We start from the raw sequence: 18040 nt of genomic DNA on the forward strand, positions 1-18040 counted from the left end.
ATCCAAAATATTAACAATTTCATTGCTAAGTACACATTCAATATTTTGATCTTGGTAGTACTCATTATTTCCATCTCTGATGCTACTTTTATTGTTAATTTGTATTTTGTTATGTTAATTTGTATTTTGTTACAACTAGGATGTTATTCATGTTGCATAGGTCTTAATGAGTAATAAGAAGTCAATATTTAGAATAACTATGAGAAGTAAATTATAGAACAGGGGTTCCACATGGTTGTGAGAAATTGAAAGTGAAACTTTTCTATTTTTTTTATTTTTTTTTTGCAGGCTATCAGGAAATTGAAATAAACTGGAACCGCTGCATTATTTTCCAGAAGATTACCGAAGAACCTCTTTGGTGCCCATTACAAAACCCTGGTGCAAGCAGTGACACGGCAGTGAGACCTTATCAGACATTTATCGACAATGTCAAGCAGTTCAGAGAGATTGGCATGCTACCAGCAGAACTTTTCTTTGGACAGGAAGAAACTCCTGATGGTTTCGCTACTCATTCTGCTTCTTGGCACAAATCCTGCAACCTTAAATACAATAATACAAAATTATCCAAAGTGAGAAAGAAGAGGGAGGCTAACCCAGAACCTGATGAACAACGTCTGAGAAAGCGGCAAGCAGTTGATGTTCAATTAGTCTGTCTCTTCTGTGAGAAAGGTTGTGAAGCTGGTGACTTACATCAGGTATTAACTTTTGAAGCAAACAACAATATCAAACGAATGGCGACAGAACTTAAAGATAGTGTACTTGTCTCAAGAATAACCGGTGGTGATCTCATAGCCATTGAAGCAAAATATCACCTCAACTGCCTCGTCAATTTGAGAAATAGATATCGGTCTCAACTACGAAAACAGAATAGAGAGCCAGAGGATTTTAATGAGGTCAACGAGAGTTGTGTATTTGTGGAAGTGACTAGTTACATAGAAAAATCAGTTAACCATGGAACCCTTCTCTTCAAGCTATCCGAACTTCATACTTTGTACCTAGAAAGATTGAAGAACTTCAGCATTGTTAAGACTGTGAATAAAACCAGACTAAAAGATCAGCTGCTGAAACATTTCACTGAAGCTCAAGAGCAACAAGATGGAAGAAACACCATACTTATCTTCAAAAATGGAATGGCGAATATGCTACGAGAAGCCCTGAAGAAGACAGATTTCTCAGATGATGCTTTTGTGCTGGCAAAGGCAGCAAAAATAATCCGAGATGGCATTTTCAACCAACAGCCATTCCACTTTGAAGGAAGTTTCCATCCCAAGTGTCAAGAAAACTCGATACTTTCGAGTCTGAAATCATTCATTTCTCAGGTGTTCAATAGTACTAACCTGAAGAATCAAGATAAGCAAGACTCACAAGCCTGTCTCACCGTAAGACAAGTTATTGTGTACAACACTAAGAAAAGGTCAACACAGTCAGATGTTATGACAAGACATAGCCTCAAACGAGAACCTCCACTTCCAATTTACATTGGTCTAAATATCCATACTCTTACAAGATGTATGAAACTGATACAACAACTGTATCAGTTTGGTATCAGTATATCATATGATAGAGTTATGGACTGGAAGACTGTATAGCTTCTTCAGTGAGCCAACAGTATAAAGCGGAAGGTGTAGTTGCTCCATCTTGTCTTTGGAAGGGATTGTTTACTGTTGGAGCTCTCGACAATATAGATCATAATCTCTCGTCCACTACAGCATCAAGTTATTTTCACGGTACAGGAATCAGTCTGTTCCAGTTCCCTTCCAATGAGAACTTGGGTATTACAAGGTCATCCCCTGGCTTTGTTGATGTGTCAAAGAAGCATTATCTTCCAGACGACTATGCTATAGTACCAGCCGTATCAATGTCGACATCCAATGTCCTGGTGCCCCCAAGTGATGTTACACCTTATCCAAGTCGTTTGAATGATGAATTGGTCCAGGAAGCTTACTGGATGAACCATGTATTGAATGTTATCAAGGACAATTGTGTTGAAAGAAGTGATGGTGTTGCATGGGCTGCCTACCATGCTTTCCAGAAGCAGAGTGATGATTGCTTACCTGCCTTATCTGCACTGTTACCTCTCTTCTATGAAAAGTCGTCAACTCCAGCAATGATAAAACATGGTATGGATATACAGAGGAAGGCAACCGACTATTTGAATCCAGGACAAATACCAGTTACAACATTCGATCAGCCGCTGTATGCTTTGGCAAAGTTTGTTCAGTGGAAATGGCCGTTAACCCATGGAGAGAAGACATATGTTGTTGTGCTTGGCGGATTACATACAGAGATGGTGTTGTGGAAAACCATGGGTGATCTATTAGAAGGCTCTGGATAGACATCATGTCTTGCTGAATCCGAAATAGCATCAGCTGGTATAGCAGACTCAATGCTGAAAGCTGCCCACCTTACTCAAACACGACACGCCCACCAAGTCACACTCGCTACTCTTGATATCCTACAGCAAGAGGCTTTCTCCCTATCCAGACGATCTCGTGACAATGACACCTTCACTGCCTGGTTAAAAGACATAGTTGAGAGGAGCCCAACTTTCATGTTTTGGGATCTTATAATTCTGTACGAAACCCTCATTCTCGTATTTGTCTGTGCTCACAGAGAAAATAACTTTCCGTTATATGTTGAAGTCTTGTAACAGTTAGCACCATTGTTCTTTGCTCGAGATCACACCAATTATGCCAGATTGCTGCCAATACATATCAAAGACATGAAGTCACTGCCAACTACCATTTGAGACGAATTTGAAAAGGAAGGAAACTGGGTCATTTCCAAGACATCCAACAAGTTCTCCTCAATACCCTTCGATGAGGCGCATGAGCAGGAAAATCGATATGTTAAGAGCTCAGGTGGTTGCATAGGACTAACAGAAAATCCAAGTGGTTTCCAAAGATGGATGTTGTCAGGACCTGAATTGTCAAGACTTCAGAGGCTATTTGAAGATGAATATCTGAGGGACGATGATGAGGAAGACCCAAAGAATTTCCTTAATCACGAACAGGGACCTGCCACACAGAGAACGTTTAAGAAACAAGTTACAGCGCTCACAGAAACAATACAGAAAATGGGGAATCCCTTCCTAGATGATTTTGAGGAGTTGGTGACACTTGACAGTAGGAACTGTGCAGAAAAATCAGTAGTCGATGGCCTGAAGAGACTAGAGGAAACAGGAAAGAGACAGTATGAGCAGTATGTCCAGGACGTCATAGTACACAGAAGTTCCAACGCCATGAACCCGATAAAGAAGAACAGCCTTCCTCTTTTCAAGAGACCACAACACAAGGTTGCAACGACACAAGGAAAGAAGATTAAGGTTCTTCAAAACAATGTTGAGCTGTTTGACCAATTATATATATATATATATATATATATATATATATATATATATATATATATATATATATATATATATATATATATATATATATATATATATATATATATATATATATATATATATATATATATCGACGCAAAGTCGCAGTCGTGACTTAGATGAATTCTTCTCCCATGAAGTACAATCATACCCACCATCTTTGTCAGACTTTGGAAAGCTTCACTTACCTAGTAACAAATCAGATCTACTAAAGTGTTTGGAGATTACAGACACAGCTGACAGGCCCCAGATCTATGACTGCAAGGTCTTGGACAGTGCTGCTATTGTCCACAGTCTGTCAACCAGCGGAATGGTAACATTCGATGAATTTTCAGACAAAATCTTCATTCCACACATTGAAAGACATCTCCAAGCGTGTAGACGGCTTGACCTTGTTTGGGACAGCTACATTCCTGATAGTCTAAAGAATTCCACATGAGAGAAGCGGGGAAAGGGACTGCGTCGAAAGGTGTCTGGACATGTGAAGTTACCCGGGAACTGGAAAGATTTTCTGCGAGATGAGAACAACAAGGAGGAGCTCTTTTGGTTCTTGACTGGTAAAGTCTCTCAAGTTGCTTGCCCTCCTGGTAAAGTCATGTACATCACCAGTGGATCCTCAGTTGTGTCCATCACAACAGAAGATGTGATGGGAGATTGTAATCAAGAAGAAGTCGATACCAGGATGATGGTTCATCTACTGCATGCACTGAATCATGGCTGTGTAACAGTGGCGGTTCGTACGGTGGACACAGATGTTGTAGTCATTCTTCTTGGCACACTGCACCATTTCCTAGCTGCTCAACCTTCAGCCAAAATACGGGTAAAGTTTGGAATGGGCAAGAACTACAGAGAGTTCGATATAAACAACCTATCTGACAACCTTGGTATGGATAAATCTCGTCCAGTAGTATCAACGAAATAAGAAAAGACCATTTCTGTAAGAGAAAAATTTCAATGGAAAGATGACCACCAACTCAGAATGCACTACGACAACACGTAAAACGTGCCATTTACCAAACTGGCATCTGGACAACAAGCACCCTCACAAACCAACCACTACCTTCTCCAAGTGACTTTGGATGGATTAAAGAATCACAAGCTTGGGCTCCTCGATCGCTAACAGTTCCTGAAGTGTCAGTTGCCTGTTGGGAATTAATGCGATGTTCTTGTAAAACAGACTGTACTCGCTGTAAATGTGGACAGGCTAACCTTGACTGCTCTCCTTTGTGCAAATGCAATTGTCAGAAATCAACAAATTGATTTCCACAGTTTTGGTATGTGAATTCTGTGACTATCTCACACTGATATTGTGTTAGTATATTTTGTGCCTAACCACTTCTCTGCTCTCAGCTCTCAGGCTTTTATATCTGGGGCTTGGTACAAGAAGGGCCTATGTGCATTTTTTCCATTTTGGGGTTTATTCCCTAAAAGTACTTAGTTTGAGATATATATGTATATATATATATATATATATATATATATATATATATATATATATATATATATATATATATATATATATTTATATATATTTATACATATATATATATTTTTTTATTATATATATATATATATATATAAAATATAAACATATATATATATATATATATATATATATATATATATGTTTTATTCTGCCATAAATTATATATATATATATATATATATATATATATATATATATATATATGTATATATATATATATATATATATATGCATGTATGTATATATATATGTATGTATATATATATATATATATATATATATATATATATATATATATATATATATATATATATATATATATATATATATATATATATGTATATATATATATATATATATATATATATATATATATATATATATATATATATATATATATATATATATATATATATATATATATATATATGTATATATATGTATATATATATATATATATATATATATATATATATATATATATATATATATATATATATATATATATATATATATATATATATATATATATATATATATATATATATATATGTATATATATATATATATATATATATATATATATATATATATATATATGTATATATATATATGTATATATATATATATGTATATATATTTATATATATATATATATATATATATATATATATATATATATATATATATATATATATATATATATATATATATGTATATATGTATATATATATATATATGTATATATATATATATATATATATGTATATATATATATATATATATATATATATATATATATATATATATATATATATATATATATATATATATATTTATATATATAATTTATGGCAGAATAAAACACAGATTGGCCTCATGAATAGTTTACTGCTGCACAATACACCTTAGTCATTCTAGCACCAGAAAATATAATATAACTAGAACTAAGTACTTTTAGAGAATAAACCCCAAAATGGAAAAAATGCACATAGGCCCTTCTTGTACCAAGCCCCATATATATATATATATATATATTTGTTATGAATTTAGGAATTCGATTGCACACAACACTCAGGTTCCTTTAGTCAGCTATGTCGATAAGTGCTTGTTCCCTAGATAGCTCACCTTTCATTGTTTAAATGTTCAGAAATCAATTAGATGCGCTGCGGATCGATTTAATAGTTAGGGAACGAACAATGGAGACATCCCTCTCCCTCTTCTGTGAAGAGGAAGAAGAATCCAGCCGTCCCGTGACTCATGATGTCAACAACTCCCTCCCACCCATGGCTGAGCGGGGGGGGGGGGGGGATGGATCACGGGGGCATGAGTCACGCCGGGCGTGGGGAGGGGGCAGGAGAAGGATAAGAGGAGATCGTCTCTTTGTTCGTGTGGGGGAGTTGGAGTAGTAAGCTTTTTGCTTCGGCAGAGAGTAGTCGTTCAGCAGACCGTCGGGTCCTGCTTGGCCTGCGTTAGGGTTGAGGCCTTCGGAAGCTTTTTGCTTTGGCTGGCTCAGTGAGCTTCGGCTGAGGCCTGGCTCGGGAGGAGGCTTTTTGGAGGCTTTTTGCTTTGGTGGTTCAGTGAGCTTCGGCTTCTGCTTGGCTCGGGAGAGCTTTTTGCTTCGAGCTGCTTTCCTTGGAGGAGAGTTGAGCTGGTCGCTCGGCTCGAGCTGCGAGTGGTGGCTTCTTCTTCTTCTTCTTCTTGGTTCATGGAGCTCTTTGTTCTCCATTTTGGTTCCCGGCTTGGTGCGACTCGTCGACCTTTTCTTGAAGGTGGTTTCTTGGGGGAAGTGGCGCATCGACGGGACGGATTGGCGCATCGATGGGAAGGATCGGAGCCTCGTCTCACCAGCACGTATTGAGACGTGCGGGAGGATTCGCGGGAGCTCGGGAAGGATCGCAGCTCACGGCGATTGAATCCAGTTCGCTCTCGCTGGAGCCCGGGTCCGAACAACTTGAAGACCACACAAGGTGGAGAAGTTCAAGATAGGTTCTGGGTTTCAGCTCACCTGACCTCCGAGCTGGAGCCCGTTATTAAAGGCCTCTGCCACCATTTCTTGGGTGTGTGTGTACGTACGTGTGTCCGTGGGCCCGTCTAATAAGTAGGAAATTGTTAAGTGCTTTGTGTGCTGTAAATGTTTGTATTGCATTTCGTATAGACGGTCGTAGTTCTTTTGTCATGCTTTTGTTGCTTGTATAATTGCATACTTGTTTTGCCTTGTTTAATTGCGTACGTGCTTTATTATAATAAATGTCCTTGTGTGAATGTAAACCTGTTCGTTGCGTCCATTCCCTCATTGAACTGCCCCATCTTGCACTCGGTATATAGTTGGTTTTTAAATCGCCGGTAAAGTGATCGGGTCCAACGGGACTGCGCGATAATAACCCGCTCCGTTATCCCAAAAGGAAGCGAGCTGCTAAGCCGCTCGTTTCCAAGCGGTCCCATTGAGGTACAATCTCTCAGTAACCTACCCGCACGAATAATTAGGTAAATCGAAGATTTGGCGATCGGACCCTGTTGCATGGGTAGAGTGCGGACAAGGTTGTGGTGTGGTTAAAAACCCACCCGTGGCTGGTTTTCGGCGTTGATCCGTAAAGCCGCGACTGGATTGTCCGTTCCATGGGCAAAGCGACCGCTATTGGTTAAACACGGTCGTTCACATGCCGACGGGTGGGAAATTTATAACAATATGTATATGTAGATCAGGTACATATTCTGACATATTGAATGAAGAAAAACTTCGCAGCTTTTCACAAGAAATGGTTTGACTGTTAAACTTGGGGTAGATTTTGATAGATGGTAAATTGTGATGTATTACGCAATACCTGTGAATATTTCATCTGGGCTCCTCACCTAATTTTGAATGGTTTGATATATCAAACATTCATACCAAGTTTGGTGCTTGTATCCACTTTGTAACGATTGACTCAAAATATGCTGATAAGCCACCAAACTATTGCCCAAGAAAGGTCATGGCTGATAGTGAGACCCAGGAGTTTGAGTGACTGAACTTTCTCAAGAGGATTGTTAAGAAAGTAGATGGGGTTTGGAGGGGGTTGTGGTTTATTTAATCAAGGAATGGTCTGTGTTGTTATATTTATCTGTAATATCTTTGAATAATGTAAACCCTTTTCTGATGAATCAATTCAAAAAATTATTTGTATATATATACAAATATTACATAGTTTTGGTATGTTCCCTAAAAACACTTTCGCACACACAACCACCACTTTCGTTCAAAGTTTGTTTAAAATGCTCGATGATGACGGATTTTCCTTCATTAAAAGTGCTGTATAATGTAATGTTATCTTTTAGGAAATTTTGAAATGTCCTGTTATTCTTAAAATCTGTTGCCTCATCAGTCCATAATTTCTGAATACTCTGTTCTTTCATCAGTCCATGACTTCTTTGGCTTCCTTTTGCTTTTATTGAATATCTGTTTGAAGGCTAACACAAGACTGGAGTACTTCTTTTATTTTTCAAAGGAACAACCGACACACATCTTGACAAGTTAAAGCATACTTGTATCCCTTATCATCATGTTCTATTAAGTCAGCAGATCATATGTAATCAACTGCTTCAATTGAACTTTGTAATTATTACCTCGACCACCGAATTATTACCTTTCTGTCTGTTTGTTTGTTTGTTTGGGTGCAAGATATCTCAAAAAGTTGTGGACGGATTCGGATGAAACTTGGTGGACATGATGTTGTGTGTGTGGCAAGGAAGGATTGATTTAACATTGGTGAAGATCCGAATCCGGATCCAGATCTGAAATGTTTTTTCAGTGATTCTTCACCATTGAGAGATAGGGCTAAACCAATATATAGCACGATATCTCAAAAGTTGTGGACTGATTTGGACGAAACTTGGTGAACATGTTGGGAGTGTGACAAGGACGAATTGATTCGATTTTTGTGAAGATCCCAATCTGGATGTAGTTACGAGGATTATTTAATTTTCAAGTGATTCTTCACCATTGAGAGGTTCGGCCAAAAACGATTATGTCGCATTATATTTCAAAAATGTATTGGGCCGGTATGTGCTCATGGATTAGGCATTGTGTAGCGGAGGTATGCGCTCTTCGGAGTGCCTTTCTAGTTGGTTTATGTAATTCCTCAGTTAATTGTGAAGCCTTTTTAATTAAATAGGGGCCCGTTGGCCCACTGGACCAAATTTTCATTGGTCTTTACGGCCTTAAGCGTTTTTGCTCGTCTGAACAAAAACAATAGGTTTCTCAGCCTGGAAGCCTTGAAACCCGAATAATAATAATAATAATTAGAGGTCTTTTGTGGTCTTGGTGGTCTTAAGGGTCTTGGGGGGGTCTTAAAGGGTCTTCAAAGGTCGAAGGAGCCTCAGCAGTCTAAAGGGTCAAAAAGTACATTCCAATAGTATGTAATTAATTGATAGCCATACATAATCAATAGACCCATAAAGCATCACACACACGCACACACACCTCATCCATTTTATCCAAAAAAATCCAAATTTCTGCCACAATCACCTTCAGTCGAACATTCCGGTTGATCATCTTGTTTGTGAAAGTCTTTAGCCAAATATGTCCACTGGCCGACCAAACAACAACGTGGAATTGGGGCCATTTAAATGAAGTAGTAGTTGCAGTAGTGGAGTAGATTTATTCCTGGTGTTGGCTTAATGGTTACGGTGGTGGGCTTGGGATCCTAGGGTTCTGAGTTCAAATCCCACTTTTCTGTTGAATTAATACCATGTGGGGTTGACTCAGCCTGTCATTCTTCTGAGTTCAGCAAAATGAGTACCAGCTTGCTGGGATGATTGAGCCATTCGAGTATCCTGTGTCTGAGTGGCGACCTGTCCAGAGTTGTGCCCAATAGCCGAGGAAACTGCTTAGGCAGCACCAACGCTCTGCACAGAGTATGTTCCCAATGGATGGATGGATGGAGTAGATTTGATATCACATCTGAATGGTGATCTGAACAAGAGAGGAAATTAGACTCATCAAACCTGAGCAATCCTGTCAATATTTAAGTCGAAGTACCTCCTATCTCCACTGCTTATAGATACCTATTTAACTTTAAAACAATCTGGGCTAAGATATCAAATATTGTCAGCCACTTGTAGGACTTTAAAGGATGTCATTTGAGATGGTGACAAAGGAGTGAAAAGTAATGCATTTCCTCCATCCTGACATTTAAATAGATGTTGTTTCAAGCTGCTGCATGGATTTAGCATGCATGCAGGGTTTCTAAAACGTGAGTGCATTGGTGTAGTCATTCATGGAAATGCCACAGGTTGAGGCTGTCAATGAATTTGTAGCCTCAACTGTCACACACAACTCTTCGATTTTACAAAGGGAAATATTGTGTGAGTTCAGGAATCGCATTTTTATTCTTTTTGTATATAAAGTCAAGGCTGTGGAAGAGCGAGAACACAGAATGGATCAGGATGCAACAGAATGAAAGGCAAAGAAGAAAGAGAGGAAGGGAAACACCAACAGCGAGGCAAACAAGAGACTGAGACGGACAAACCTTGCTTCTGAACCACTGCCCACCTGGCAGAGCCAGTACCATCTTGATCAGTTTGGGACGCTCAGGTCATCAATCAGCAGTGCTGCCCGGGATGACCTGCTGGACCCATTACCCTAGCCTGTTATCATAATGTGTGTGTGTGTGTGTGTGCGTGCGCGCACACACACACACACACACACACACACACCACTCTCTTCCCACTCGTTCCCCACCTCTACCTCTGCCCACCCTTCGGCTCTCCCTCCACACTTGAATCCTCACCCTCACCCTCGAGGCTCTCATTCCTCCCTCCACCTCACTCACTCCCTCCCTCTTCTCTTCCTCCCCCCACCCCACTCACTCCCTCTCCTCTTCTTTCCACCTCCCCTCCCCTTCCTTATGTCCCGCTCTCCTTAATACATTAACTTTGTGCTTATTCAGATTTCAGTAACCAGCCTCTTAAGAAACCTCATGATAGTTTTTATCTTACTTTCCCAGAAGTATAGTATCGCTGGTGGTTTGTAATGTTTAACATGCTACTTTTGTGTAATTTACTTCAGGAAGAGACAGCATCATCAAACCAGCCTGTTTCAATCAACTGTAGGATGATAGCCCTCCTTGATTCATGTTGTGGAGTTTTTACTCCATTCACCACACTTCCCAAGTCGGAGTTGGCGATTAAAGTCAGTGCAAGAATTTGGATAATTATTTTCAGGGTGCCATTGTTAAATCATTTACACTCTGTACACTTCATTTAAATATACAGCGGGATCTTTAAAGACTACCAACTAACGCTTGCCAATGTGTCACCAGCTTGGTGTCCATCCAAGGGACAGCACGCAAATTTATGCAATGGTCTTCTCACGAAGCACCAATCTGTTGGGACGTGAATCAAACCCAAACCAGACAGCTCACAGACAAATATGCTACCTTTGCCCCATCCTTTTGGACAATGGAAACATTCAATGATGTAAAAGGATGGTGGGGGGTAAGGTTGAATGGGACATAGAAGCACATTGGGACTTTAACCTGGTATTTGTTTACCCATGGTATCCTGCTGCAGTATATTAAACAAGAAAGATCAATCAGAGATTGCTGACCCTCGCCAGGACTTGTTTTTTGTGGTGTAATTTGTGTGGTAAATAAATAGAAGGATCTCTATCTGAAAGGTATGAGAAGTTGCAAAGGTGAAATGGTCTGAAGGTCTAAAGGTGTAAATGGGTCTAAAAGGTCCAAATGGTCTAAAATATCGAAAGGGTGTTAAAAGGCGGAAGGGGATCTAAAGGGTGCAATTTAAGGTCTAAAGGGTCAATTGTTTGAATGGGTCTATAAAGTCTTAAAACTTCTAAAAAGGGTCGAAAGGTCAACAGGGTATTAAAAGCTATGAAAGGTGTGAAGGCCTGAAGGCCTTCGGGATCTAGAGGGTTTTAGTAATTTTAAGGGGTATTAGGGTGAGAAGGTTCCAGAGGGTCTTAGGGGGTTTTAAGTGTATTAGGGGTCTAAAGAGTCTTAGGGGTCTTTATGGTTGTAAAGGGTCTCATGGATCTTCAGGGTCTTAAGGGTTTTAAAGGATCTTAAGGTTCTAAAGGGTCTCATGTAATTAATACACATACTCACATTCAGTGCGGACAGACAGACAAACAAACAAAATGGACCCTATCAGGTCAGTCTTTTGGGACTGTTATAGGTAATGTAATCCAGTGCTACCTGTCGAATGGTCGGGTTGTCGGAGACGAAACCAACACCCCTCACTGGCTTTGCTAATGGGGAGGGTGACTGTGACACGCTGCCAGGACCAAAAACAACACCTGACAAAGAGCGGATGAGCTCCCTTCAGGAGCCAATGGCCATCCAGTAAAGAGATGGTGTCTCCTAAAAAATGCCAATCTGAAGTGGACTGGTTTGTGGCAACTCAGGAAGCCGAGAGGGGTAGTGGAACCCTTGATGTAAGGCGGATGAGCTAGTGTTAGCCAACGACAACCATCAAAAGTTGGCAGGCTACCCTTTAGCCAATGGCAATCACAAAACTACACCCATGGGGAAGAGGTTGGGTACACAGTCTCGCTGAAGCTGTGGAAGGCATATTCCTCATCCGGTGGATGACACTGTCGTCTAATTCTTCCCAACCACATTTCCACAGGGCGCTTAAGGTTCGCCAGCAACCCCCTTCTGGTAAAAATACCAAAATCACGAATCGCTGCTCACCTTCACTCTTTCGTTCCTCTTTTTTTCCCACCTTTGGAATAGACTCCCTCACTCTGTTCAATCCCATTCTTCCCCCCAGGCCTTCAAAACAGCTGTTCATCACCACCTCTTATCTTCCCCCATCCAAAACTACGATATTTTCTACCCCCATTCATCCACCCAAACCCAACTCTTTCAAATTCCATGCTTTTCTTCCTGAAAGTCCCTTTCGTGTCCATCTTGTATACCCCGTGTCCCCCCCCCAAATCCCTCTCCCTTCCACAGATCTCCTAATGTCGCTGTTCCCCACTCTTTTGGTCTTCCCGCTCCTGCCCCTCTTGTCTACCGCACCCCTTGTGCGTTGCGTGTTATCTCTCATACAAGCCTCGACAATGTATACAAAAAAAAACACTTTCATACCATTTTCATGGTTCAATATATATTTGTTATAAGTGCTTATTTGTGAAAAAAAATTCTCAAATCCAATACCCTCTCCTCTGTCGAGGGGAATAAGGTAATTCTCTGTACATATCGTATTTGTGTGTATGTCTGATGACTTATAGAATCAAAAACAACTTGGCCAATCCCCACCAAATTTTGCAGGCATGCTGGGGTACCCAGTTTCAGGTCACTGGCATAATATAACCCCTCCCCCCCGACCAATTCCTCCACCCCTTCGAGTGTGGGGAGACACGATTTTGCCTGTACATGTGGCACAGTGCAATGGTGTACTGACCCCTGCTGGAGAGAGGGGAGATGTACACTCGCCACAGCATAAAATATATTTTTCCCCCCTGTTTGGTCCTCCCCCTCCCTTCCAGTCCATTCTCGCAGGAAGCAGGTGTTGTTAGCTATATCGAAAACGGTTAGGCCAATCTCCACAAAATGTTGCATACATGATACATTTTGCATACAATTGTACATCAATTTTTCATCTCCAAGGGCAGTTCAAGGTTGAACAATGGTTGAAATCAACATGATATTGATTGAGATATGCGAACCGCCTCGAGAAGCAATTTATCATGTTTTGGCATTAACCCTTTATCAGAGAAAAAGTTTCAAGGGTGACCTCCATGTTTTGTTTAAGATAATCAGAAAAGAATGACTAATCTCTGCAAATGTTTGGATCACGTATCGTGGCAAATCTGACAGCTTTTGTGTGAAGTGACATTACAGCTGCACAAAGCATCCTGAGTTTTTCAAAGACAATCAGCAACAGTGTTATGTGCTAGATACCGTGTTGTGTAACAGTTTCCGACTAAACTAAATTGTCAAAACCATCTCAAACTTCCAAGAGACTAACTTTGCAATTTGATGGTATCAGTCTCCCACAAAGTTGTGTTCAATTGTGGCAAAAAGTTGAAGGATGGACGTGAATCAGTGCAAATCACCCTTGAATGAGAGTGTAGATTAATAGCTTTGAACATATAGGGTTAATCTTAAACAACCGAAATATGTTTAACCATCTCCAACCAAGGCGATCAAATGTTTAATTATTAGGTCATATTTTAAGTAACATTTTGTAATTTCAACTCACAACTTACAGATATACAGATGTGCTAAACCCACATTTAATAATTTGCTTTTCAGTTTACATGTCAGTTCATGATTGGAGTTCATCGTAATTTGAGTCCAATGTACTAAGTTATTACAAATGCCATGTACATATGAATGAACAGGTATCCCTTCTTGTGTGTGCTATCCAACAGGGTGAGTGCTCACAGCTATGCTTCAACATTTTCGTTGTGGAGACCATTTGTGTGGCATGGTTCTCCTTTGAGTTCCTGCTGCGTTTCATTCAGGCACGAAGCAAGTGCCATTTCCTCCGCACACCACTCAACCTCATTGATGTGGCTGCTATTTTTCCCTACTACATCTCTCTCCTAGTGGACTTGGTATCAACTAAAGATGAGAATCAAAAGTCCGGCAGTGGGAGAAGTTCATACCTGGAGAAGGTGGGTTTGGTGCTGCGTGTCCTGAGGGCTCTCCGGATCCTCTACGTGATGCGACTGGCACGTCACTCACTGGGCCTACAAACACTTGGGCTCACCATGCGGCGCTGCCGTCATGAACTTGGCCTACTTCTGCTCTTCCTTTTTGTTGGTATGGCACTGTTTGCGCCCCTTATTTACCTTGCTGAGAATGAACTGACATCCTATCCAAATCAAGGCTTAGACTTTCAAAGCATTCCAGCATGCTATTGGTGGGCAATTATCTCCATGACAACTGTGGGTTATGGAGACATGATTCCTCAAAGTATAGCTGGACAGATGGTGGCCTTCAGTAGCATCCTCAGTGGAATACTACTCATGGCCTTTCCAGTGACTTCCATATTTCACACTTTTTCTCGCTCATACCTTGAACTCAAGGAAGAACACCTCAAAAACCTCCATGGGCATGTTGCCATGGTGGCCTTGCAGTGCCCTTCAAGCAGTAGCTCAGAGGATTCAGTTCAAATCATAACCCCTAAACCTCCACCTTAACTATCACTGATACCCATACAAATTTTTAGCAGAGAGACTGATTTTCTGAGGTCATTCAATAAGTTTTGCTTTTGTTCTATGTTACAATTCTGAGGTAATTCAACATTTTTGGGTGTGCATACAGACACCGCTTCATTATATTAAAATATTGAGAGTTAAGGTACTTCTACACATGGAATAGAGAAATACTAGACATTGTAAAGGTGAGTGTCATTCTGTGTTGACTGACAATTTGAACGACAGGGTTTATCAACTGCAGGTTGACAAAGGTCTGCTGACCATAATGGGAAGCAAAGGTGTGCTACCTGCATCGGAAGCAAAGAAAAGCTGTCATTTTGGTGTGAACCCCTTTTATAGCAAATGAGTCACCTCTCTTGAGCACTAGCCTTGCCAGACGATTGAGCATGAACACTGACCTTACACACTAACTAACCACTAGCTTTGACAAAGTCTCGTATTCCTCTGTCTACGTACCAGTATGGTATGATTATTGCATTTTAGCTTTGTTTTAAATCATGTCATGGATTGCAAAAGTACAGATATGACATTATTACTCACTTGTAGTTTGCACATTTTTGCAAAGAGAATGTACAGTAAATAATTTGAAAAGGCAACAACAGCTACAACCTGAAATACACTTTGTTGCTGTTGTAACATGTACATTGGACTTACTGTTTACCAGTGTGGACACAAATTGGTGAGTTCCTGAAAATGTAATAATCCATCCATTTTTAGAGATTTATTTGTTCATAAATCTTGCTGCCTCCATTAAATTAAAAAAAAAAATATATATATATATATATATATATATTGAAACTTCCACATCAATAAGAATATAACACAGTATTGGATTGTACTGTATATGTGAACACACACACACACACAACACCACCATGGAAGCAGAGACAAGACACAGAGAGAACAACTGAGAAAGGAAATGAGACAAATATACCATTTCAGAAGAGTTAACTAAAGCCTAAAGGTAAAGAAGAGAATCCAAAAACTAAAAAGCAAATATAAAATAGAAGTACCAATAATTAATAGGTGCTGAAAACAAACGCAAAATATAAATGACAGCATTTAAATGGCAAATAATTTAAATGATTAAACAAACAAAGATGAAGTTAAGAAAGGTAGACAACAAAACCACACGTTTCAAAATAATACGAAAAAGATTCCACTATGAACTCTGGGAAAAAAAGCAAACTATGTGGTCAATTCCAGATGAGAGATGTCAATTTTTGCAAAATTTGAATTTTGTCATGTCTTCATAAAATTCCATTTCTAAGTCAGATAATATTATGTAGGATATGAAACCATTTGCAAATGTCTCTGCTGGTTTTCTTGTCTAGGCAGTTTGAAGGAAGGCATTTTTCTGTCTGATAGAAAGAACTTTTAAAAACATAGTTTTTGGAGTAAATGTGTATCTCACTAACAAGTGTGGCTATTTCCTTATAATTTACTGATTCATCATACCCGTATACCCTGGTGACAAAATATGCAAAGTTCTGTCATCAATGCTTTCTATTAAATACAGGAGACAATTACAAAATCTACCCTTTTTCACTGGTAATTCTGTTACCAGAATATTAGAGAATTTCTTCCCCTGAGCCTACGTCTCATTAGAATAATTTGTAATTGTAAATTCGCTGATTTCATGTCATTAACGATGTCTTCAAACAGAAAGTTCTGAAAAATCCTTGCACATATGTGAAAAAGAGTATGGTAACAGAATTACATTTGACAAGGGAATTACAGTAACGTAATTACATTCAACAAGGAAATACAGTAACGTATTTACATTCGACAAGGGAATAGAGTAACAGAATTACATTTGACAAGGGAATTACAGTAACGTAATTACATTCGACAAGGAAATACAGTAACGTATTTACATTCGACAAGGGAATAGAGTAACAGAATTACATTTGACAAGAGAAAACAGTAACGGAATTGCATTCGACAAGGGAATAGAGTAACAGAATTACATTTGACAAGAGAACACAGTAATGGAATTACATTTGACAAGGAAATACAGTAACGGAATTACATTCGACAAGGGAATACAGTAACGGAATTTCATTTGACAAGGAAATACAGTAACGGAATTACATTCGACAAGGGAATACAGTAATGGAATTACATTCGACAAGGGAATACAGTAACGGAATTACATTCGACAAGGGAATACAGTAACAGAATTACATTCGACAAGGGAATACAGTAACGGAATTTCATTTGACAAGGAAATAGAGTAACGGAATTACATTCGACAAGGGAATACAGTAACGGAATTACATTCGACAAGGGAATAGAGTAACAGAATTTCATTTGACAAGGAAATACAGTAACGGAATTACATTCGACAAGGAAATACAGTAACGGAATTACATTCGACAAGGGAATACAGTGACGGAATTACATTCGACAAGGGAATACAGTGACGGAATTACATTCGACAAGGGAATACAGTAACGGTATTACATTCGACAAGGGAATACAGTTACGGAATTACATTCGACAAGGGAATACAGTAACGGAATTACATTCGACAAGGGAATACAGTAACGGAATTACATTCGACAAGGGAATACAGTAACGGAATTACACTCGACAAGGGAATACAGTCACGGAATTTCATTCAACAAGGAAATACAGTAACTGCATTACATTCGACAAGGAAATACAGTAACGGAATTTCAATTGACAAGGAAATACAGTAATGGAATTACATTCGACAAGGAAATACAGTAACGGAATTACATTCGACAAGGGAATACAGTGACGGAATTACATTCGACAAGGGAATACAGTAACGGTATTACATTCGACAAGGGAATACAGTTACGGAATTACATTCGACAAGGGAATACAGTAACGGAATTACATTCGACAAGGGAATACAGTAACGGAATTACATTCGACAAGGGAATACAGTAACGGAATTACACTCGACAAGGGAATACAGTCACGGAATTTCATTCAACAAGGAAATACAGTAACTGCATTACAT

The 18040-nt window shown here is 39.2% G+C and overlaps 1 protein-coding gene, 1 long non-coding RNA gene and 1 pseudogene across 2 annotated transcripts; 2 read left to right on the forward strand and 1 right to left on the reverse strand.

Annotated features, from left to right (window-relative positions):
• Window positions 1-4816, forward strand: part of LOC147016507 (uncharacterized) — an 18209-nt pseudogene extending 13393 nt beyond the window's left edge.
• Window positions 4817-8908: 4092 nt separating this feature from the next.
• LOC147016508 (uncharacterized) lies at window positions 8909-10587 on the reverse strand. The gene is made up of 2 exons (XR_015049671.1): window positions 10382-10587; window positions 8909-9825 (listed from the first exon to the last, which is right to left on the reverse strand). It is a non-coding gene; the product is annotated as an uncharacterized LOC147016508 (long non-coding RNA).
• A 1635-nt stretch (window positions 10588-12222) lies between these two features.
• LOC147016509 (voltage-gated potassium channel regulatory subunit KCNG2-like) lies at window positions 12223-15786 on the forward strand. Its single transcript, XM_085847849.1, has 2 exons — window positions 12223-12306; window positions 14254-15786. Exons 1-2 carry the CDS (start codon window positions 12223-12225, stop codon window positions 15025-15027), a joined length of 858 nt encoding a protein of 285 aa, XP_085703975.1. The 3' UTR covers window positions 15028-15786.
• The last annotated feature ends 2254 nt before the right edge of the window (window positions 15787-18040 follow it).

Source organism: Eptatretus burgeri, chromosome 11 (assembly GCF_056783735.1).
Source record: "Eptatretus burgeri isolate ZD-2024b chromosome 11, Ebu_testis_v1, whole genome shotgun sequence".
In the NCBI taxonomy this organism is placed as follows: domain Eukaryota; kingdom Metazoa; phylum Chordata; class Myxini; order Myxiniformes; family Myxinidae; genus Eptatretus; species Eptatretus burgeri.